At 60.5% G+C, this 23555-nt stretch overlaps 1 protein-coding gene, 1 long non-coding RNA gene and 1 pseudogene across 16 annotated transcripts; 1 reads left to right on the plus strand and 2 right to left on the minus strand.

Moving 5' to 3' along the window:
- Positions 1-299: 299 nt before the first annotated feature.
- LOC137220194 (uncharacterized) lies at positions 300-20470 on the minus strand. 15 transcript variants are annotated; one of them, XR_010941542.1, is made up of 5 exons: positions 19544-20469; positions 15084-18854; positions 12563-14976; positions 9208-12430; positions 300-687 (listed from the first exon to the last, which is right to left on the minus strand). It is a non-coding gene; the product is annotated as an uncharacterized lncRNA (long non-coding RNA). The 15 variants fall into 15 exon arrangements; XR_010941536.1 differs by lacking the exon at positions 300-687 and having other exon boundaries at positions 3497-12430; positions 12563-12815; positions 12942-14976; positions 19544-20470; XR_010941549.1 differs by lacking the exon at positions 300-687 and having other exon boundaries at positions 3497-9383; positions 9892-12430; positions 19544-20470.
- Positions 1795-3373, minus strand: LOC137212296 (acireductone dioxygenase pseudogene; annotated as a pseudogene).
- Positions 17455-21804, plus strand: GPR37L1 (G protein-coupled receptor 37 like 1). Its single transcript, XM_067729908.1, has 2 exons — positions 17455-18185; positions 20502-21804. Exons 1-2 carry the CDS (start codon positions 17598-17600, stop codon positions 21306-21308), a joined length of 1395 nt encoding a protein of 464 aa, XP_067586009.1. The 5' UTR covers positions 17455-17597; the 3' UTR covers positions 21309-21804.
- Positions 21805-23555: the final 1751 nt, after the last annotated feature.

The raw sequence follows: 23555 nt of genomic DNA on the forward strand, positions 1-23555 counted from the left end.
ACACTCCCTGACCACACCCCCTGGATTAGCTGCCCCTCCCAGTTGTTCCACAGAGCTCCGTGCCTCGATGTTTTGTCATCGCCGGTCTCCCCAACCAGACTGCAAGCTCCCCAGTGTGAGGATTGTGTCTTGTTTGCTGCTTCAGGCCAACACCTAGTAGAGCCAGAGGACGTTCAGTGCCCGTGAAACAACTAAATTAACGAACGTGGCCCGAGTCTACCTAGGAAGCACCATATACACGCACAGCAGGCGCTTACCTTTGCGCCAGTTTTTGTTTTTTAAACAATTTTATTGAGGAATCATTGACATACAATACTCTGCACGTATGTAAATTGTACGATTTGATAAGTTTTGGCATTTGCATATACACCCCTGAAACTAACAGCACGATCAAAAGAGCGGACACGTCCATCCATCCTGAAAGTCTTCCGCAGAGTGAGAGGCAGAACAATGGATTTTAATGTTCCAGGGCACAAAAAGTTCATCGATACGGTTTCCGATTCCTCGTCGCAGCAAACCTCTAAGAGACTCCGTTTGTTGAGTTTTGGTGTCGTGTCAGAGGCATCCACAGTGATGCGAAAAGGCTGTTAAGATACCCCTTGCTTGTGAAGCCCCGTGTCCACGTGAGGCTGGGTTTCATTCAGACACACTTCAAACAGCCTATCGAACGCTGACTCCAGCTGTAATCTATAAAGGCAGAGACGAAAGAGATTTGGAAAAAATGTAAAACAATGCCATTATTCTCACTAATTTTTTTGTTTGTTTGGGAAAATTTAGGTCTTTAAAAAAAATGTTATTTCTGTAACACAGAGTGGGTTTATTACTGTCATTTAAAAATGGATATTTAAAAAAATTCCTTAGTTCTAATTGCTAATTTGATAAATAGCGATAGCTGTAACCACATAAACAAAAGCTCTTCGGAGTCTTCCATAATTTTTAGGGGTTGTAAAGGGTCCTGAGACCAAAACGTTCGATAACAGCTGACATTCAGACCAGTACTTAGGAGAGCAGGCCCTTAGGCTGGGCTGCCTGTGTTTGAATCTGGGCTTCGTTCTTTAGAAGTTTGCAATAGAGGGAATTTGCTGGTGGTCCAGTGGTTAAGGCTCTGCACTCCCAGTGCAGGGGGCCCGGGTTCAATGCTGCAACTAAGATCCCGCAGGCCGCAACTAAGACCCGGCACAGCCAAATAAACAAACAAATGAATAACTAAGTAAATAGGGTTTTCCCTGGTGGTCCAGCGGTAAAGAATCTGCCTTCCAATGCAGAGGACAAGGGTTCCATCCCTGGTCAGGGAACTAAGATTCCCACATGATGAGGAACAACTAAGCCCGTGAGCCACAGCTACTGAGCTCGCGCGCCTCAACGAGGGAGCCCACCCGCCACAAACTACATCCTGGAGCCTGCGCACCGCAACTAGAGAAGAGGAAACCCGCACACCACAATTAGAGAGAAGCCCGAGCTCTGCAATGAAGATCCTGTGTGCCGCAATGAAGATCCCATGTGCTGCAACTAAGACCCGATGTGGCCAAAAAAAATAAGGGGGGAGAAAAAAGAGAAGAAGTTTGCAGTAGAATTTTGGGTAGGTTCGTAATCTCTCTGATCTCTACTTCCACAATATGTAAAATGGGGAGATTATAATGGTACCTACCACAGAAGGGTTTTGAGGACTAAATGCATTAATGCATAGAGAACATTTAGAACAGGGCCTGCCACATAGAAAGTTATGAATGAGACCTAGAGATGTCTATGAGTGTTAGACATCGAGGGGGATCGGAACACGCCACCCAAAATGTGCCACTTTGGCATAAAGATTACTTTGAGCTGAAGGCAATTGAAAAAAAGCAGACACAGGAAAGCTCTCTGCCTGTCCCCTGCCTGAAATCGGGGCGTAAATTCCCCTGTGAAGGTGCCCGCCTTGGTCCCAGGAAAGGAAGAACACTTTTAGTTGCTGGAGATGGAGATGGTGTCAAGATGCGTCTGCACAAACTAGATGACACTCATCTTCTGTTAGATCCCCGAGATTTACTGCCCCGCAATTTACCTCTTTCTTCTGTCTTCTCTCTTCCCCACAATTTGTTAAAATGGTGTACAAGCCCCCAAGCTAACCACTTCTTTGCATCTTCACTTCTGTTTAAAATTAAGGCAGCTACTTTATTTTGAACAAGAAAGAGGCACGAGCAACTGTAAGCGTCTCCCTAATATGCCAGCTTGTCCACCACAGTGCCCCCCAGCCAGCCTCCCCCACGTTTTGGGAGAAAAGCGTCTTCTCTCTGGCCAGTCCTGTTGTCCACTGTCACACATGCACACAAGGCAGGCCTGGCCTCGCCTGGTATCTGCTTAAAGTCCAAGAATCGGGTGCAGGGACTTCCCTGGTGGTCCAGTGGTTAGGACTGCGCTTCCACTGCAGGGGTCTCGATCCCTGGTCGGGGAACTGAGATCCCACAAGCTGAGCGGTGCGGCGAAAAAACACGCCAACAACAAGAACAAAAAATAAAGAAACAAACAAACAAAAAACAACCAAAAAGCAATAACAAACAAAAACAAAAAAACAAGAATCGGGTCCAGATGGGGCAGCGAAGCGGTTGTGTCTGGGGAAACAAAACTCACTCAGTTAGAGTTGAAGGCATGAGCTGACACAGGGCCACTGACCACTGATACCAAATCAGAGAAAACAAGTGGATTCGTACAGATTTGCACAGGGGCTTCCATGTAAATACAAACCAGCTTTATAGCTCCTTTCATTAAAACGTATTCTGATCAAATAATCTTGCGAAGGAAAGCCCACCTAGCCTCAAGCCTACAACATAAAAGCAAGGAGAAGATGACGTGTTTCCTGCGGCTACCACATTCGGGACCTTCACAAGGGGGACCGGGGTGTGCGAGGCCCCAGGGCACTGGCTCTGCTGTCCGTGCCAACACCCCATGTACTGCCCCCGGGGCCTCAAACTGGTCAGCTAGCTGGCTCTGCGCCGTCCACACAAACAGCTGCATAACCTGCACGATGTTCTCATCCAGGCTGGAGCCGAAAAATCGCTGCAGGAAGAGCGACCGTGTCTCCTTTTCCAGGAAAATCCGGATCTACTCGTCCCCTCGCCTCTCACATCAAAGTATCCACTGCCATCCAAGATGTAGCGAGTGTCCACATCCAAGTGCCCACGCACCTCACAGAACATCTTACTCTTTTCTTCATCATTTGGCAGTTTATCTTTGTATATGGTTATTACGTCCACCCAAGAGTAGTTTCTATCTTTTTGGATCTTTTCTGGTTCTGGATCATCCCATCTGTCAGCGTCCAGCTTCCGGGGGCCGGGCTCTGTGCTGTGGGGCTGCCCTGGGAGGTCGGCAACTAGTCCGTGTACCAGGCCTGCACCATGGCTGAGCCTGGGACGCCGAGATCACCCTGACCTGCGCCCGACTTGTACCTGTTTTGTTCGTTTGTTGGTTGGTTGGTTGGTTTGGCTGCACTGCACAGCGTGTGGGATCTTAGTTCCCCAGCAGGGATCATGCTCTCTCCCCCTGCGGTGGAATTGTGGAGTCTTAACCACTGGACGGCCAGGGAAGTCCCTTCACTTCTTTTCTATGAAGACCTTCATGCATATAAAAATTAAAATATTGACATCAAATAAAAGCTGTATGCCTTTTCTCCCGTTAATCTGTCTTTTCCTAGTTTAATTTGCAGATACCAGTCACAGAACCTAAGAGGGTAGAGGAAGTATTTCTCCCCCCAACACTCTCACCGTCGGCAGCAGTCGTAGCACGCCAGACAGCCCAGAGAAGCAGACAAAAAGAGTCCTCGAGGTTTAAATCCTTTATTTGAAAGACCTCTCAGCAAGGCTTATCCTACCTGCTGTGGAATGAGAACTGCCCCAGTGACCGTCAAACAGAAGCACACGTTCGGTCTCTATCTTCAAGGGGTTCGTAACAGGATCAGCCACACGCAGGACGGAGGGAGCCGGTGGGACGTGGACAAAGCTCCAGGACCGTCCCCCACTTACCTACTTGTGGCCCCTGCGGTGAAATGCTTTCATACGTGTTTTCTGACTTTACCCTCACAAGACCCCTGTGCTAGCTGGCAGGGACGGGGCTACGATCCGTATTTCCAGATGCAGAACCTAGGACCTAGCTTCTGGGACCGAACGTCAGTGGTAAAGATGAGAAAGGTCCTCAGGGGCCTGTATGGTGTTCCTTCTGAGACACTGGGTGATGTGCGTCACGCAGGAGATGGACGGTCTGAACACCGGGCTGAGAGCTGTCTGTCCTGACCGCAGGGCTGGGACCTGCCAAAGAAAGCCTGCTCCGCTGCAGCCGCCTGTGGACCCCACCAGCCCTTATCTCCCCAGCCCACCTCAGCAGGCACCTTCCTCACCCCTCTCCCTTCCCCAGCCCCTTTAAAGCAACCACAGGAGATGCCCGCTCTGCACAGTAACATTTTAAGTGTGGCTCACGAGTGCAATCCCGTAACCACCCCACCACGAGTTAGAGCATCTCCTCAGTTTCCCTGGCGCTCTGTCTCCCTGACGTCAGCCAGGGCACCTGATCCCGGAAGCCCAGGGTGTGACGTCACAGGGCTGGACCGGCTCTGCTGGGAGGACGGTCCAGCCTCTGTGCCCCAACGGCATGTCTCTCCCTCCCTAAACCTTTCTCCTCCTCAGGCCTGAGGTGCAGGTCCGCTGCCCCCCGCTGCTGCTGCGTCTGGATTTGGGCGCTTCCCGGGTTCCCGCGAACCCCCAGCTGCCCTCGTCCCAGACCGAGGTCATCACTGCCGCGCCAGTCTGCCTGATTGGCTCCCTCAGGGCCACTGTCTTTTCAGTTTGTTTCTGGGGGCTTAGCCCACCCTGTGAGGCTGAATGATGGTCCTGATACAGAGCGAGGTGCCGGCGAGATTCGCCTCGAGGTCCAGGGTGGATGGTTGCCATGATGACTCATCCTCAGTCCCCCTCCCCCTCTCTCCCACCTCACGAAAGCCCCTGGGACAGGAAAGGCCTCCCCATCCGAGTGAGGACTGTGGAGCAGCAGGGCCCCTGCCCGGGGGTGCACGCAGCCCCGGGGGTGTGGGTGGCCCTGGGACACCGTGCACGTTTGAGGTTCACGTTTGTTCGTGTTTGGGAGGAGGGTCTCCAGGTCTCTGCCCCTTGACCCTGGGCACCTGGGGCTGGGGGTTCACTCCCTCACTCGCTCTGGGAGTAACAACCCACCCCTCCCCCCAGGGACTCTGAGACCCTGGGAGCTTGATTGATGGAAATTTCCTCCACGTTCCTATTGAATTTCTACTGAACTCATCTTTGTACATTTACTGCCCTTTGTTCTCGGCCCTCAGGGTCCCGGAGAGGAACTTTCCTCGCGGGGAGGCTCTGCCGCCCTCACAGCCAGCGTGGTCTTTCTCCCCGACAGGTTTCTCTCTCGCTGCCCACCCCCCATCCCCCGTGGCCCCCGCTGGAATGGAGCTCTCCATCAACACCCCACAGCACAGCTGGGAAACGACCACAGGGAAGGGTAACACGAAATCCTTGGCTGGCGAGACAGGGCCTCCTGTCCAGGCCTCTCAGCCTTGGGGAGACTGTAACATTTATTCTTCAAACGCAGACACTCCGGCGGTGACAGGGACACTACGAATGACCAAGACAGGACAGCAGCACACAGCGCGGCTGTCCTGGGCCCCTGGGCTGTGCGGCCAGCCAGGCGCTCTCCCAGGCCCAGATCCCAGAGAGCCCACCCCTTCGTGCGTTCGCGCTGTGGACGTTTCCTCTTCCCTCTGCGGGGAGCTCAGACTCAAGAGGTCCCTGGCTCAGGGACGCCTGCAGTCAAACGTGGGAGGTGGCGGATGCTGGGATCAGAAAGGGGATAAGCCCCGGACAGACAGCAAGAAGGAAGGAGCAGAGAGGGCGGCCGGGAGCCCGCAGGAGGCCCTCACCCGCCGGGGACGGCTGTCCGTCTGGGTGAGCCCCCGGTACGAACTGTGAAGAGGCGCGGAGAGGAAGCGCATTGGTTTGGGGTAACACAAAGCTCCGTCCTCCTACTGCCACCCCGAGTGCCGTCTTCCAGAGGCGGTGGCTGAGTAAGCGGAAGGCAGGGACCCTACACCGTTCCGAGCTTTGGCTAATTAACGCTAGAGTCCCCTTCTGGGACATTCCATCGTCCCAAAATTGAGCCCTTGTTGCCACATGCCAGGCCCTGGGCCGGAGTTACACACAAGTCATTCCACTTGATCTTCCCAGCAGCCCTGCGGGGGACCTGTTTACACAGGAGGCTCCGTGAGGCCAGACACCTGCCCAGGGCTCGGCCGAGGTGACAGGCTGAGATCTGCTAGAATGACCCGAAACTCTGAATTCTCTGGATTCCACCGCTCCTAGCCACAATACCAGCAGAGCCAGGGAAGGCCGACTTTACGCTACTCCTGACTTGGCCCGGGAGCTGACTCAGTCGCCCGTGGGAGCAGCCCCGGGAGGTTGAGGGGAGCAGGAGGTGGGCAGCAGAGGTGCCTACGAAGTTTCGGGGGGCGGAGCTAGGTCGTGGGCCCACGCAAGCTCAGACCCGGATCCCTCGGCCCCCCTCTTCCCGGGTGGAAAGTTACTCCCGGCAGGGTTGGTCCAGCCCAGCCCGTGACGTCACACCACTGGGCGGGGCTTCCGGGGACGGGGGACACCCGGCTGATGTCAGCCCAGTGACCAGAGCAGCCCCGGGGCTTGACGGCATCTCTGCGATGACTGCAATTGCAAGTCTCTTTCCCCAGCGGGCAGCGGGTCTGACCCGGGCAGGGCAGGGCAGGCCTGCTGGTGTTCTGTTCCCGGCTCTGGGATCTGAACCCGCAGCTCAGAAGTCCTGGGACCACTACTATGCTGTGTGTCTATAGACAAGTCACTTGCCCTCTCTGGGCCATCTCTAGGGTGCAGCCGCCTAACTCGATGAAACAAAGAGGTTGTAGGAGAGATTTCTGAGGACCTTTCAGGAGTCCCAAAGGAGGGGGTGTGGGCCTGGTCCCCCACCCTCCCTCCCGCTCCCCTCCCTGGCAGTCGCGGATCGAGAACGTGACTCATGCGCTCCCGGCACCCAGTTTCAGCCTTAGCCGCCCCAGCCCGGGGCCTTTCCTTTGCTGTTTACTCCAAGGAGCAGGTGTACCTGGGTCACCTCGCCGTGGGCGGGAGAGATGTCGGGCTCTGGGCCCCGGGGACATGGGCGCCATCTGACCCCATCCCTGCGGGTGGCCTGAGGCCGGCACGGGGGTCTGGGGTCCCCAACAAGGGGAGAGATGGGAGGGGCAAGCGGAGGGTGCCGCCCCCGCCAAGGTCCCTCGGCAGGTCTCACCCTCCACCCCCTCCCGCCCCTGCCCGGTACGGAGTCCCCGGCTATCTGCTTGTAATCTCTCCCCATCTTCCGGCCTCTGTGGCCATCGTGGTTTCAGTTGTCACACGCGCAGGGATGCACACACACACACACACCCCCCAGAGCTGCTTCTCACGTTGAGCTGGGAAGGGCAGACCCACCCAGCCGTGCCAAGAAGGGAGGGCAGGGTGTGTGTGGGGGGGCAGGGGGCCAGCAGCCCAAGTGAACCTGGGGTGGAGGAGGGTCGGGAGAGCTGCGCTCCGGGAAGCCTGGAAGCTGTGGTCAAGGGCAGTGAGTCTGGGGCCTGGCTCGGCCACCACCTCTCCCTGTGACCTCGGTCACGTCATCGCTCGCTGATGCCTCATTCTCCCCGTCTGTTCGAGGCGGGGGCTCACTGGGTGAGCTGGGGGCGTGCACGGCCCAGAGCCAAAAGCTCCTCGTCTCTGAAGGGGGACAGACACTGTCGGCAGTCGCGGAACAAGGCGACAGCCGGCCCTTCCCGTGTGGGCGGCCCGAGACAACCCCCGCTCCAGACCACAGAGCGGGCGGCAGAGCCAGGCAGGTGGAAAATTCCCCCTGGCGTTCTGCCCAGACGCTGTGCCCGCCTGGCGGGCGGGAGCCGGGTCTAGGGCACCAGCGGACAGTCTGGCAGCCACAGGGAGCTGGCCAGGGCCTCCCCAGCTCAGCGGCGCCCCCCACCCAGACACAGAAATTGTGTTCTGCTCAGGTAGGCAGATGGAGGGCGAGGCTCTCGGTGGTTTGCTGAAACCTTGGAGCCTCTCAGAAGTTGCAGGCCGGAGTCAAGGTGGTCGTACGAGGTCCTCCCCGTTCCCAAGACGAGTGGCCCCAGGACCCTAATGGAGGCCTGGCAGCTGCAGCGGTTTGAGCGGCCAGGCAGACAGAGGGCTTTGTCAGGTGTGGAGAGGCGATGTCTCTGTGTCTGCTCCTACTGGCTGCCGGCCTCCGCCTGGTGACCTTGGGCAGTGCACGTCCCTGTCGAGGCCTTGCTTTGTCCATTTGGGATGGGGGACAGCCGTCAGGCCCGCCCTCCTGGAAGGGCCTGGGAAGTGAAAAGCTCTGTGGGTGCATGTGACGTGGGACTGGGAGTCAGGATGTGTCCCCTGGGCCGCAAGCCCAGGGGTACCTTGTGTCTGAAAAGCCAGGGTGCAGGACCCTTGCACCTGCCTCTCTCCTCCTCTCTGCCAGAGCCTCAGAAGATTGCCAAGTTACCATGACAACACCTCCCTGCCCATCTCCCTGGAGGCCCTTCCCAGAGCCCGGAGCTGGTTTCTAGAATGTTTACCCACAAACATTTTTATGCTGCCGGTCAGTTCAGGTGGGTCTTTGGGAACTGAGGAAACCCCTCTGTGGCTTTGCCAGGTTTCAGTCAGCTGGCAAGCTGGCCCCTCGAATCGCTCCCATGCGGGGCCGTTGGACCCGGGTGGGCTGCAGCGTCAAGGCGCAGCGAGGTCGAGGTGAACCCACGCCCCGCCAGGAAGATTACCCAGAGGGCATGTCCCACTGACCCGGAGTCAGCAGCCCGCGAGTGTCACTGCGACACGGGGAACATTGTCCGTCTGCGCCGGCAGAGAAGGCAGTAAAGATAACGCAGGGCATGACCCCGGCTCCATGACAGCCGCTCCAGGAACCCAACCGCCGTGACTCACTGAGAGCCAATCAGGAGGCTGGGCCAGATGCCTTTTCCAGCCAGACACACCTGGAACATGCCAGCCATCTGTTGGACCACACCCCTGCCCCGGCCGTTCAGGAGACAAATATAAATCTCCTTATACAGCTGCATGTGGTGAGCTCTGTGAGTCCGCCATGGAGGGCGACACACGCTGCCCCGTCCTGAGCACAGAGGCCCACAGACGCATACACGCGCACCTGCACAAGTGAGATGGGCGCTCCCTCCTGCCCCTGCCAGGGTTGCCGCCATCTCCATTTCCCTCCACCCCGTGGTGGAGATGGGCAAAGGGAAAAGGTCCAGCAGGTTGCAGTGTCCAGTGCCAGCTTTCTATAGACCGTTAGGCCAAAAGGGGTCCAGAATTCTCCCTCATCCTCTGAAAAAACAAAAAACAACCAACAAAAGCAAACAGGCAAAACGTCACCTCGGCGTCGTCCGCGGAAGTTCTTCTGGGAATTCTGGGGTTGGAAGGGACTGAGAGTTCCCCTAGCAAAGCCACGTTTCATAGGTGAGGGTCGAGGGCCAGTGTGGGTCCTCCCCCCAGGGGAGGCAGGGGCCCGTGCTGTTGGCCAGGTGGTCTTGCCCAAGTTCCAGGATCCCGGCCAGACTTTGGCCTCGTGGGCCCACCCTGGAGGGCGTCCTGGGCCGTGGCGGTCAGACACCCCCAGAGGGAGACCTGGAGAAAGGCAACGCATCCTGGGACACGCTGAGGGCCAGGAGGATGGACCTCCTGTCGGTTCCGCCGTCAGAGGCCCAGGCCGAGACCAAGCGCTGCTGCTGGTCATACGAACGTGGCTGCACGCGGAGGGATGTCCGTACAGGGAGACGGCACAGTCGAGGTCGGTTTCAGAGTAACCCTGGAGGTTGAGGAAACCCGCACTCACCTTTTCAAGCCCCTGGGTTTTGGGGTGCTTTTGTTGTGAGTCCTGAGCCCTGAGCATGGCCTCGGCTGGAGCCAGCACGGCTCTGCTGTGTAGGAAGTGACACAGCGTCAGGATGTCAGGGGCTGTGCTGGGCCGGGTCAGCAGGCACCTGCCTCCCTGAGTCTGTGCTCGTGTCGGCGCAGCAGAGGACCTCCTCCCAGCTCCTAAGATTGAGGACCCAACCCAGTGCAGTCTGCAGACCCGCAGACTTTGTGCTGGTCTGGACAGGAGAGAAAAAAAAGCAAGTCCAGGGGAAATCAGGAGGGGGCCAGATTCGACCCCCGCAACCAGGGACGTCCAGAGTGGGGGGGTCTTGCCTGGGCCGGAAGCCATTCTCTTCGTCCACAGGTTGTCTCACCCCAGGTCTGGGGCAGCTGGCTTGGCCCTGCTTGTTCCTGCAAGCAGAGGCTGGGCTGCGATTCAGGGTGGGAAAGACCCGGCCGCGGTGAGGGCTCCGAGGTTGTCCCTAGCCTCCCTTGCATACAGGGAGGAAATCCACCCCGTCTTTCTCCCCTCCTTTGAAGCACTGCCCCCCTCTTCACCCCAACCTGGGCAATGACTGAGTAGGGCATGCAGTGACTTTTCACCCTAGGAGGGGCCCTCAGGTGCTGGGCTCCTGGCCGCGTGGCCCCAGGGCCCTCAGCGCTCTGAGTCACAGCCCGTTTCCAGGCAGGCCGGACGGCAGGCCCAGGCCCTCCCAACACGGGGGCTCCAGGGGGACCGCGTGCACGTAAGGGTCCGGGGCCACCCGAGGGTGGCTCTTCGTGGGACCAGGGGATGAGGAGGGTGTGAAGGAAGAGGTGGGCGTTTATGAGGAGCCCACTTTGTGTCGGGAGCGCCCCTTAGCCATGCAGTTTGACGTTCAGTACAACACTTTGAGGGAGGGTTTACAGCCAGGAAGGCTGAGGGTCAGAGGTAAGGTGACTTGCCCCGGGCCACACAGCCTGAACCCTGCGTGGTTCCATCTCAGGCTGTGTCCGGACCACCCTCCGACCCCAGAGCGGGAGGAAGTGAGAGCAGCTCTTGGGCTCAGAAGGTCCCCAGAGCAGAAGCCCAGCCATCCTCCCTCAGCACCCCAGCCTGTGCCCTGGTGCCAGCCGGGCAGGTGCCACCTGGGGGGGGGCCGAGCCCTTCTCCTCGGCTCGGCTCCGTGTTCATTTGTGCTGAGCCTGGCTGGCAGCTTGTGGCAGGACATCAGGGCGAGAAGGCCGAGAGGACACGGCCTGGGCACCTGGCACTCAATAATCTGCTCGTCTCAGCCCCGGTGCCTGAGGCTGTGTGAGTGGAAGGGGGGCGCCAGTGCCAGCACCTGGGGGCGAGGGGCGAGGGACCTGTGCTGTCTGGAGCTCACCTGTCTCCCAGACCCTCACCACCCTAGCAGAAGCTGCAGTGGCTTCCTGCAGGCCCCCTTGTCACAGTCACAGCCGGGCCTTGGCTCTCCCAGAAGATTTCATTCCGACCCTCCCCGCCCACCCCAGGGCTCTGGAACCAGGTTCCGGACTCCAGAGAGCCCTCTAGCTGCCCGAGGATGGGAACCACGTAGAGGTTTCTGTAGGGAGAGCTACAGAATGCTCAGGGACTCAGGTGCCCTCCTGCCTGGGATCACCTTGGGGGGTGGGGACAGATGGGGAGGAACAGGGTGGGGGGTTGCCCTGCATGGGCTTCCCAGGCTCCTCCAGCCTCACCCCACCCTTGCCCTGCCCCTCAGTTCCTAGTCTTGCAATGCTGGGGACCAGGCTCCCTCCTCCCGCTGGGTGGCCCTCTGCTCCACCAGCAGGTGGGATCTTTCTGGAATCACCCTTTCCTCCCCACCAGCCACCTTCCTGCTGGAACTTTGGCTCCACCTCCTTTCTGCCAAAGGAGCCTCCCCTCTTCCACCCGGACTCTGTTCCAGGAGAAACCCCTTCTTCTGCTTTTTTTTTTTTTTTGCGGTACGCGGGCCTCTCTCGGCTGTGGCCTCTCCCGTTGCGGAGCACAGGCTCCGGACGCGCAGGCTCAGCGGCCATGGCTCACGGGCCCAGCCGCTCCGCGGCATGTGGGATCTTCCCGGACGGGGGAACGAACCCGCGTCCCCTGCATCGGCAGGCGGACTCTCAACCACTGTGCCACCAGGGAAGCCCATGGGAGAAACCCCTTCTAAGGCTCGTCTCTAGGAAACGTTCTTTGATTCCCCAAGACCGGCCGCTTGGCCCCAGCATTCCCGTCTGGTCACCCTCACACACCTCCACCTGTTCTCCTCCTTATGGAGTTGAATTTACGTCTGCTGACCGCTTCTCCCACCCGGATCCTGGGTGTGTTCTGCCTCCTCCAGGGGACACGTGGATTTTCCTGGAGTCACATTTCTAATAAAGGAGCAACTTCCACTTTCGAGCCGTCTAAAACTGGATGGGGCTGCCTGGGATGGAGGGACCTCTCTGTCAACGGAGGCTTCAAAGGTGGCTGGTTGTACATTAGTAGCAGGTGCTTTTGAGTCTGGAACATAGCAGGCATCGGTAAACATCTGTTAAATAAAGGCCAGCGTCACTCACTCGCCTCCTACAGTGTATAAGTATCTCATAAAAATCTGGGATTTTGTTCTGATGGGGCCAGCCAGTTGGGTCCCAAAGTTATGCTGCTGTGGGAGGGTCCTTACCGGGAGACGCTAACCTGGAGGGCCGTCTTTAGGTAAGAGGACCTGACTTCACCACGGGAAGAGAGCCTCGTCTATGGTGAGCTCAGGGTGCTGAGTGCTGGTCGGAGCTCAGCGGAGGTGCCCTGGGGTCTGGAGGGCGGGATGACACGTTGCAGGCCAGATTAGCGGCTCCTCATAACAGGCTGTGCTTATCTCACCGTGGCATCCTGAGCCCTTCCCTGTGTTTGAACATCCCAGCCTCGCCTAGGCTGGGCTGTGGGAGACAGAGGGGAGGTGATGAGACCTGATTGGAACATGACAGTCTGGGAGAGCCAGCACCGTGCTGGGGAGAGTCCCAGGGAAGGAGCATCTTGGGGTGGTGCGAAGTCTTCCCACTGACCATCTGGGCCGCTGTAAGGCTTCCTTCTGTCGAGGAGGCCAGGGGTTTCCTTCACTGAGGGGACGTTGGGATCCCCGAGCAGGGAGGACTTGGTGAGTAGTTCTGTGCCTCTGCTGACTGTGTGTTCTTTTTTCCTTACACACACGTTCCAAGCAACTCCTGGATGCCAGGCGCTGAGGAAGCAGACGGGGAGACAGGCCCTGCTCGTCAGAGTTGGGTGGGTCTGAGGTCCAGGAGCTCCCCACGTCAGCATTCCCTGTGTCTGCTCCCTCCTACAAGCTCAGCCTCCATTCCACCCTGTCTGTTCGATGCAGCGGGCGTTCCTGAGGCACTGCATCGACATCCTCTGGAGGGTTTGCTGAAGCGTGGGGTGCTGGTCCCGCCCGAGTGTCTGCTTGAGCCGGCGTATCAACCAGCTCCCCAAGGCGGGCGATCCAGGGACGACGCTCAGTACAGTGGAAACCTTGCCTTCACAATGCCCACATTCTACTGCAACAGCGTCCTTGTGAGACCTCAGGTCCCGGTGATACTCCTGACCTTTTACCCAAGAGAAGGCTGAAGCGCAGAGAGATTCCAGGATGTCACGGCACCCTCTCCTTTTCCCGTGTCCTTCCTCACAATTTATAGTTATGCTATTTGGGGGTTAGTTTGTTCAGTGGCCGCCTCCTTCCTTGAATGTGAATCTCGGGGGGCAGAGGTCATGCGCATGCTGTTTACTGTTTCCCGAGTGTCTACGACAATGCCTGACGCACAGTAGGTGCTCAGCGGGCATTTGGACGAGGAATGATGACTGATGGCTGGCTCGTCCTAGAGTTGGGAGCGGGTCCTGACCATCTGACTTAGAAGCACACCTAACCATGGCCCTTCACCTGTCCCCCAGTGCCCCTGGGCCCCAGGAGCCCGGAGCCCAGAGGGCTGCCACAGTGGGGTCCCGAGGACACCCCGCCCAGGTCTGGTGCCAGATGGAGGGGAAGGTGTGCGGTGGGGGAGGACTTGTCTCAAATTTACCCCCCGCCCCCACCTCTTTGGCTGCCTCCTACCTCTCTGTCCTTCAATTTCCAAATCTGTAAAGTGAAGGTAATGACAGCACCTGCCTCGTGAGGCTGTGGTAATAAGCGAGTTACCATGGCAACAGCTTATCCTCATCTAGTGCTTCCTGTGTACCAGACACTGTTCTAGTGATGGACATAGACGAGCCCATTTAGTCTGTTACTGTCCCCTCGTTACAGCCGAGGCCCAGAGAGGTTCAGTACTTGCCCAAAGTCACACAGCTCGTAAGTGGCAGAACCGTTGAAGAAGTCATACCTGGACTGTGTGGTTCCGTTCGCTGGACAATGCTGGCTAGTGGAACTTGTTCAAGAAAACGTCAACTCTGAACTGTCTTCTCAGGCGGCACCGCCCTGGCAGCCCCAAGGCCCTCAACGCGCTCCACGCCAGGGGACAGCCCCAGTCCCGCTCCCACCGCCTCCCGCCCCAGGACCTTCCCTGGCCAGCTCACTGGGGAATTCCCAGGGGGCAGGATGGGGAATTCCGGGGATGGAGGAGAGCCCGTCCTAAGGGCTGGGAAATCTCCGTCTTCCACGTGGCCTGCCTCTGAGTAGGGGACCAGCTTGGTCCAGGACAGGAGTTTCGGCTGGGGAGGCCGACCTGCGAGGGGGCCGAGTTGGGCACCCCAGGAGGGTGGGGTGGAATGGCAGGTGCATCTCCACAGCCCCCGGGGTCGGCCCGGGGAACCCACCCGGTGGAGACTCCGACAGCCGCAGGGTCTGTGGGCAGGGCTCAGAGCGCAGGCAGCCCTGAACTTCCATCTCTGAACATTTGGTTCCACCTAGTGGCCTCTGACATCCCCACTGCCCCAAAGAGCCAAGGGAGCCCAGGACTGGCAGGCGGGGTGCCCTCGCAGCGGCCAGGGTTTACAGAACTCCTGCCCCGAGGTGCAGTCGGGAAGCAGCAGAGGGCTGACGGGCTGGGGTCGGCGCTGTGCTGGTGTGTGCCTGGCCCTGGCGCTCGATTTCCCTGGTTGCAGTTTCCACATCTGAAAAATACGAGAGTTGGTGTAGAGCCTCTTCAGGATCCCTTTTGAACTTCTGTCAGGCTACGCAAAGGAGTGGCTAAGAATTTCAGCTTTGGAGTTGGACAAACCTGCAATTTGGATCCCAGCTGTGTGTCCTTGGGAAAGTTACTTTCCCTCTCTGAGCTGGGGTAAGAATGTAAAGATGAAGTATGATGATTCTACCAAGCGTTTACGGTGGCCTGGCACTGGTGAGCGCTCACTAAATGGCTGGTGATGACTCTGTTTGCCCGAACCACCACGAGGCAGGTGCTGGGTTTCAAGGACAGCAGCTAAGTGCCGGGAGCCGCAGGTGTGAAGGCGCTGACTTGCTGCGGGGTGGGCTGGGGGGCAGCCCTCCAGGATTCGGGAAGCACATTCCGAGGGTGGACCCCAGGATGCTCAGACCCCGTGCATCTCCTGCAGTCCTTCCTCGGCCCTTTCCTGAGGCCGGAGAGGTGGAGGTAGGAGGCCTGGCCTCCTTCTGCCGTGGAGGCTGGGGCGGCGACAACGAAGGGGCCAGTTTGGTCCTTGTCTGATTTCTCGATGGGCCTCTCATCTTCGCTGTGACACTCTGAGGCCCAGACAAGCCCGGCCCTGCAGCCCCCATGTCCCTGTTCCCACACGAAGAATAAGCAAGAAGAAGGCTGAAAGGTAAGATCTTCCAGAAGCCCAAGATGCTTCCCTTATCTTGCCTGAGGGTGCACGAGGTTTTTCTTCCTCTGCCTCCTCCGTCCCCTTTCCCTGGACCCCTGTTTTCACACAGCACGTTGGGCCTCTGGGTAGGACAGAGCTTTCTGGTCAGAAGGTCTTCTCGGAAAGTCAGTTCTGGGTTGGTCCCACTCCGGGAGCCCCGGCTGGTGTCTGCTGATGGACTGTGAGTGACCTTTGTCTCTGGCCACCCAGATGGCGCGCCTTCCCTCTCTGGCCTCGAGGGAGCAGGAACCCAGCCACTTCCTCTCCTCACTTTCTCTTCGTTTTCTCATGAGTGTGGGAGCTCCTGGGGCCTCACCCTGCGCCCTCCCCGCTAAGTGTCTGCACAGCCCTGGGCAGCCGCAGCCCCACCTCTACCCCTGTACCTCTGCATCCTGCTGCAGCCTTTCTCTTAGGCCGCAGGTGCCTCTTTCCTGCATCTCTACCCAGACCACTCACCTGCACAAGCAGAGGTTTTCGCCCAACCTCACACCAGACTCTTCACCTTTCCTGCCCAGGTGAGTGTCTCGCTGTCACCGCAGGCCTGGGGTCAGCTTTGACCTGTCCCTCCCACGCACAGCCTTCGGCTTTCCTGGACTCCGCTTCTCACCATCTTCTAGACAGCTGCGTCTTGACAGGTGCCCCTGCCCCAGGCTGCGTGACCCCAGCCGTCGTCAGGGATCCTCCCCAGGGACGTGCTCAAGCCACGTCCTCTGCTCAGCAAGCCGCAGCCCCCCAGTTCCTCCAAGGTAAGGCGTCCACCCCGGGCCTGGCGTACAAGGCCCTTCTCGGTCCTTCCTCTGCTCGCCTCCCAGGCTCCTTGCCCTCACGCCCCTCCCTGCTCCCTTGCTGGCCGCCTTGCTGTCCTCGCGCTGCACCCTGCTGTCCCACCCCCGTGGCTTTGCAAATGCTGCTTCTCCCTGAGCACCCTTCCTTCCCTGTTGTCTGTCTGGGGAGCTTGAAGCCGCTCTTCAAGGTCCATTTAAAAGTCGCCCCCTCTGGGAGGCCCTCCAGATGCCTCCAGCCTCCTCCGGGCTCCCTGGGCGGCTGGTCCCTTGCCTTTCATAGCATCCATCCCTAAGCCATAATTATTTATTTACATATTTATTCCCCCCCCGCCCTGCACTGAAGGCTCCTTGATGACAGAGGTCTTTTAGGTTTTTGTACCGAGTGTCTAGAACCCAGCAGGTGCTCAGGAAAGACCTGTTGCTGCAAACGTCCGCCCGCCTTGTGTCCGGATCAGAACGCGGTGCTTTAAGTTTCGGGCGGCTGCTCCTTTCAGGGGAACTTTGTGTGGTTCGCGGGAAGCAGGTGGACCCGTGCCCACTGAGAACAGCGATGGTCAGAAGGTCTGGAGTCAGGCCCAGGCCCCGGGCCAGCTGGGCCAGGTTTAGCTCTGGGTAAGTGACTGGCCACCTCTCCAGCCCGAGACACGGGAATGAGGGCGCTCGCCCTGCAGGGCCGTGGTGAGGGTTCATCCAGAAGCCGGCTGAGTGCGGGATCTCATCAGGTTCAGTAAATGACAGCGACAGTGATTATCCAGCCTCCTGAGGAGGGGCCGGCGCCCTGCCTCCACCCCACCCTGCCCCCGCCCCCGCCCCCGCCCCCCAGGACCCCAGCGTCTGAGGCCGGGGGCGCCCGGCCTCTGGGGGCCGCACAGGTCTGAGCGCTGCTGCCCGGGGGCCCGGGGAGGCGTGTCCTGCGGATGGCACAGAGCGCCCTGTGTCCAGCAGAGGGCCCAGCCCTGCCCTGCCTGGTGGCTTAGGGGTGGGGATGGAGGGGGTGCTGGAGCCGGCTGGCAATGCCAGACGCCCGATGGGGGCGGGCCCACCGGCCAGCTGCCCGTCGAGTCGGCCCTGCACTCGGTCCGGCCTCGCCTCCGCTTGTGGGCAGCCACTGCCGCTCATCCGGCCATGCGGTGGCCGTGGCCTCTGGCCATCTGTCTCGCTGTGGCATTAGCGGCGGGTCCCGGCAGGGTCCCCGGGGGCGTCCCCCTGCGCCGGGGCGGGCGTGGCACCGAGGAGGAGGCCAAGGGGGTGCAGCAGTATGTGCCCCAGGAGTGGGCTGAGTACCCCCGGCCCATCCGCCCCACCGGGCCGCAGCCCACCGAGCCCCAGGTGGCCGCCAGCGCCCACCCGGACCGGGCCGTGGTCCCTGGGGGCAGCAGGCAGGAGCCTCGGGGCAACACGACGGGGACGCCGGGCCGGCGGCTGCAGATCCAGAACCCCCTGTACCCGGTGACGGAGAGCTCCTACGGGGCCTACGCCGTGCTGCTCCTGGCCCTGGCGCTGTTCGCCGTGGGCATCGTGGGCAACCTGGCGGTCATGTGTATCGTGTGGCACAGCTACTACCTGAAGAGCGCCTGGAACTCCATCCTCGCCAGCCTGGCCCTCTGGGACTTCCTGGTCCTCTTCTTCTGCCTCCCTGTCATCATCTTCCACGAGATCACCAAGCAGAGGCTGCTGGGTGACGTGTCTTGCCGGGCTGTGCCCTTCGTGGAGGTGAGTGTGTGTCCCGCTAGAGCCCACGGGGTGGTGGTGGTGGGGGGCGCTGCCGGAGGTGGGCTGCGAGGGTGTGCGAGGCCCCGCAGGCCTGGGGCTCTGTCTCGCTGCTTCTCCCCCAAGACAAATGCAGGATTGGCTCCTGGGAGCTCTCAGGTACCCGAGCGAGCAGGCGGGTGTCAGGGCCCTGGGGTCAAGTCTGTGTCCACTCCCGGGAGTGCAAACACGGAAGGAAGGAAAGACCCTCCCTCACTGCGACTCTCGTCGCCGCCATCACCGTCAGACGTCTCCTCCATCCTCTGGAAGGAGAGAGCTGGTTCTGGGGCTGCAGCTAAAGCAGGGGCTCTAGCGTCAGCTTCTGTCCCTGGCGTATTGGGGCGTCCCTGGGCAGGTCACAGCTCCCCTCCCATTTCACTGTCTCCTGACCAGAGGGTAGACCACTTGGCCCTCCAGCTGCGGCTCCAAGGTGCCCACTGGCCCCACCTCGGGGAACTTCCACGCTGGGATGAGCACGTGGGTGTTGATAGATGTGTTGCTCACGCGGATCCAGCTTAATCAAAACAGTGCAAAGATACACCAATATGTGTGCATTTACGTGGGACACAGCGAGGCCAGCATGTCTGCCCAGGAACGGGAAATCAGCCTGCGGCATTCTGCATGTTACTTACGCTGTGGGAGGAGGAAGAATGAGCGCTGGGGTGGCTGTGGCCTCCCTCCCCGCAAACGCTGCTTTCCCCCCGAGACAATGGGAGATGCTGAGTGAGTGGGCAGCCGGCCTGGGTGGGGAAGGAATTAGGATCAGCGTCTGGACACTGTCCTATTCCCAGCTCTGTCCCCGTCCCGTGACTTAGCGATGGTTTCTTATCCGGACAGACTGTCTGAGGCTCAGCGGGCGGTACAGCCCTTTCCTGACCTTCCCAGCCCAGGGAGACCACCTAACGGTGGCCCCAAGTTGCTCAGACCTGAAAGAGGCCCTCCGGCCGGGGACAGCCCTTGCATCTTAGTGACCTGGCACTCAGAGCCCAGGAGAGCTGTGGGAGGTCAGAGCCAGGGTCTTGGAACTGGGCAGACTGGGTCAGAGCCCGGGCTCTGCTGAGTGGCCGTGGTTAGCCACTTAGCCTGCCCAAACCTCTGCTTCCCTCTCTGTGAGTCGGGGCTGACCACCATCACCATAGCTGAGTGAGTCCCTGAAGGCTCACATGTGTGACGTCTACAAAGGGCTTAGAACTGAAATAATTTAGTACGTGGTGGATTTTACTGGGAAAGGTCTAAGACCCCTGTGAGCGCTTGTCTGCATGGAGCTGGCGGCCGAGGAGAGCCCGGCCCTGCCCCCTGCCCGACTGTGGGTCCCAACACACATGATACGCAGGCTGCCGCCTAACCCCCTCCACGGCCTGGAGGACAGAGGTGACCCCTGAGCCCTCCCTGGAGGCTGGGGTGACGGGTGAGAGTGGAGGGACGAATGCACCGCCCAGCACCCTTTTGTAGGGAGGCCCCAGGAGACCCCAGGAGGGAACAGGAGGCAGCTAAATACAGCTTGGGGCCATTTTTGAGATGCAGGAAAGGAGAGGGCGTGTTGTTTAGCCTGAGTCCTGGCCTGGGGCCTGCCTGGAGATGGGGCAGGAGCCAGCCGGAGAGGGGAGTGCTTGGACGGAGGGGGAACTGAGCACAGCCCTGAGTGTGCCCAGCCATCATCTGAGCTGGGAGCACCGCCCCAGCCCCGTCACTTCTCTCTGCCACTTTCTTCCCTGCTGCTCTGGCTTCCTCTCTGCTCACAGGGTGGTTTTCCTGTGTGCTCTGTGAGCTGCCTGCGGGGAGTGGGCACAGGCCCACTGCGTCCCCACTCGGGCTGGCCCTGGGCCTCTCCGGGCAGGGCGAGGAGGGTGGGAGAGTGTATGCCCTGCACCCCCAAGGCCACTCCCCCCATGGACGTGGTGGCTGAGGCCATCCAAGCACCCGCAGGCCCAGGAGCCCTACGTCTCCGTCCATGTTTGTCCTCAGAGATGATTTCCCAAAGTCTCAGGAGCACAAGGGGCTGTAGGGCCTAGGTCGCTCGTCCCTGGGCCCAGAGGCAAGGCAGCGGGCGGCAAGAGTCGGGCGGCCGGCAGGGGAACCTCAGCTCTGCCGTCCACCAAGGCCCTGGTCCCGCCTGAGCCCGGTCTGTCCCGTCAGACCCTGGCCGTGAGATCTGAAATGCCCCTGAATGGCGGTGCCACCACTGTCCTTCCCACGCCTGCCATGCGCTTCCAGTCTGAGCCAGCCCCTCGGTTGCCTGGGGCTGACCCCCGTCTCTCCCCCCACCACGCCCCCTCGCAGGTCTCCTCTCTCGGCGTCACCACCTTCAGCCTCTGCGCCCTGGGCATTGACCGCTTCCACGTGGCCACCAGCACCCTGCCCGAGGCCAGGCCTATCGAGCCGTGCCCGTCCATCCTGGCCAAGCTGGCGGTCATCTGGGTGGGCTCCATGACGCTGGCTGCGCCCGAGCTCCTGCTCTGGCAGCTGGTACAGGAGCCCGGCCCCGCTGCGGGCCCCGTGGATGCGTGCGTCATGAAGCCCTCCGCCCGCCTGCCCGAGTCCCTCTACTCGCTGGTCTTGACCTACCAGAACGCCCGGATGTGGTGGTCCTTCGGCTGCTACTTCTGCCTGCCCGTCCTCTTCACGGTCACCTGCCAGCTGGTGACGTGGCGGGTGTGGGGCCCGCCCGGCAGAAAGCCGGAGTGCCGGCCGGGCCAGCAGGAGCGGCGCGAGGGCCAGCTCAGCGGCACCGTGGTGGGCCTGACCGCCGTCTACACCCTCTGCACCCTCCCCGAGAACGTGTGCAATGTCGTGGCCGCCTACCTCTCGGCCACGCTCACCCGCCAGACCCTGGACCTCCTGGGCCTGGTCGGCCAGTTCGCCACCTTCCTCAAGGCGGCCGCCACGCCCGTGCTCCTCCTGTGCGTGTGCCGGCCACTGGGCCGCGCCTTCCTGGACTGTTGTTGCTGCTGCTGCTGCGAGGGCTGCGGCGGGGTGGCAGCCACCGACGGCCCCGATGCCAAGCTCCAGACGGGGCTGTCCACCTCTGTCTACTTCCACAAGCCCCGGGAGGCGCCCCCGCTCCTGGCCCTGGGCACGCCCTGCTGAGGCTGGCCGGCCGTGGCAGGGGGAGCTCTGTCCAGAGATGGACTCGGCTCCCCCGGCTGGGGTCTGGGTATGTCGGAGCCCCCGGCCGAGCCCCTTCTCGGGGGCGGCCCGCCTGTCCTCTTGCTGGGGGGCGGTGATCCCCCAGGTCCTCAGAGCTGCCCAGAGACTCTCCATCCCACCGACTGGGAGCCAGAACCTCACCTGGTCCCAGCCTCACTCTCCCCTCTCCATCTGGAGCCTGACTACACTTTACTTTGCCCCTCTCGGCATCGCCCATCCTGGACGGGGGCCTTGGGGGCCAGCAACCGGTCTCTTCTCTGCACAGGATGGGCCCAGCCCTGGACGCCCCCTCCAGGTGCCGTCTCTTCTCCAGGAGCATTTCTGTCTCTGTCCTCCTCCTTCTCTGACGTACCCTGGTTGCCCGGTCCCCCCAATCCCGGTCAGGTGCTCCCCTGTAGAAGACCCTTCTTGGAAAACAATAAACTAGGTAGAACTACCCCTGTGCCCACGGGCCTTTCTTGTGCCACATCCCGGCAGTGCCCAGATGCACCTGGGCTTTGCCCTCCTGGCCACCTTTGGCCCTTCCTGGCCTGTGGCTGGTGTCCTGTCCAGCATGGGGTCCTGTGGCTTTGAGGGCAGAGTGGACGGAGGGGCTTGGGAGCTGGGGCACTGTGTCCTCAGGCTGGCCTGAGCCCAGCCGTCCCTGGGAAGTAGAAGGCTGCAAACTTATCTCCCCGGGAGCCCCCGCTGCTGTTCCTCCCTCCCCACAAAGCCCCCATTCGAGGGCAACCAGCAGCCTGGGGGGCTTCCAGCCTCTCTGAGAGCTGCCCTTGTTTGGCTTCTTAGAACAGACTGTTTAGCCTACAGACGGCCCAGCTGCCTGCCCCCCGCCTGCCCCCCCCACCCCCTTCCCGGCAGGCAGAGCTCCATCGACAGCCCCACAGAGCCTTCTTTCCTCTCTCTGGTCCCCCCCACCCCCCATGACAGGGGGCCCTTCCAGAGGCCCCTTAGCCCCGCCCGGGCCCAGCGAAGTTGGCATGAGGTCAAACGAAGGGACACCTTGGCCTAGGCCACAGACCACTCCCCGCCCCGCAAGCCCACCCTTCCCATCTGAAGCGCAGCTCAGGCTCCTGCGCAGCTCCTGCTGCCAGCTCTGCCTGGATCACCCGCGCAGGGCCTCAGGAGGGTCCCCAGGGCAGGGTCGGGGAGGCGCAGGCATTGCCCGGTGCCCTGGGCTCCACTCTCCTCTGCCCACCCCACCCATACCCCCCGGCCTCAGCCCGGAGCCAAGCCTCCTTCCCCCACTCCTGCGGATCTTAATGGCCTTGTTCTCTCCCCCTGGCACCCACCCTCAGGACGGGTGATGCCAAGAGAGAGGGAGGCCGTTGCTAGGCGATGGCGCTGCTGGCTGCACGCTCTTTGTGCGGGAGAGACACCCACCCGTTTCTCGGCCGACCGCTGCCACAGTGACCAAAGCCCCAAACTCTGTCTGCAGCAACTTAAGACGGTGGGGGGAGCAGGCTGGAGAGGAGACCAAGGACAGGCTTGCGGTGCTGAGGTGACCGGGGCCCTTCCCTCTCCCCCCACCCCAGCCCCAGTCCCAGTCCCAGATGCACCAGCAGCCTCCTATGGGATGGAGGAGGGGGGCCAGGGTGAAGGCGGGACGCGCAGGCCGAGGATGGGAGGCTGGGGGCGGGGAGGGGGCACCGCCGCATCCTGTTTGGGGGCTCTGCCACAAAGGGGCCCCTGCCCCTCCCCGCGGTTCTGAGGCCCTGCCACCACCGCTGCCCTGGGCCCCGCCAACGTGAGTGGCTTGCAGGATTAGTCAGCAGGCCAGCAGGCCTTGGGAAAGAGCCACTGTCTCTCCGGCTAGGCCAGCTGGGGGAACAATGTGGCATTTGTTGCCTAGGGGTCCTGGGCTTGGGGTGGGGCGGCAGCTGGCAGTGGACTTGAGCTGGGTCTTTAGGGGACCAGCCCTGAGCCCTGATGTCAGCCAGGTGGAAGGAGGGCCAACCCACTGAGCCGCCCGGACTCCGTCAGTATGCGCACCTTGCACTGAGAATTGCCCCCCTTGGGCCGGACTGGACGCAGTTACTGGACCCCATCAGTTAAACAGGAATAACCCCCCCTCACAGAGGCCTGGAGTCATTGAATGAGACAAGATACATAAAGCTCCCGGCATGACGCCTGGCACCTTCCTTCCCTCCCTCCCTTTGGGGGTTCAATTCTCCAGAACTGCAGAGCAGG

Source organism: Pseudorca crassidens, chromosome 2 (genome assembly GCF_039906515.1).
Source record: "Pseudorca crassidens isolate mPseCra1 chromosome 2, mPseCra1.hap1, whole genome shotgun sequence".
NCBI lineage: Eukaryota > Metazoa > Chordata > Mammalia > Artiodactyla > Delphinidae > Pseudorca > Pseudorca crassidens.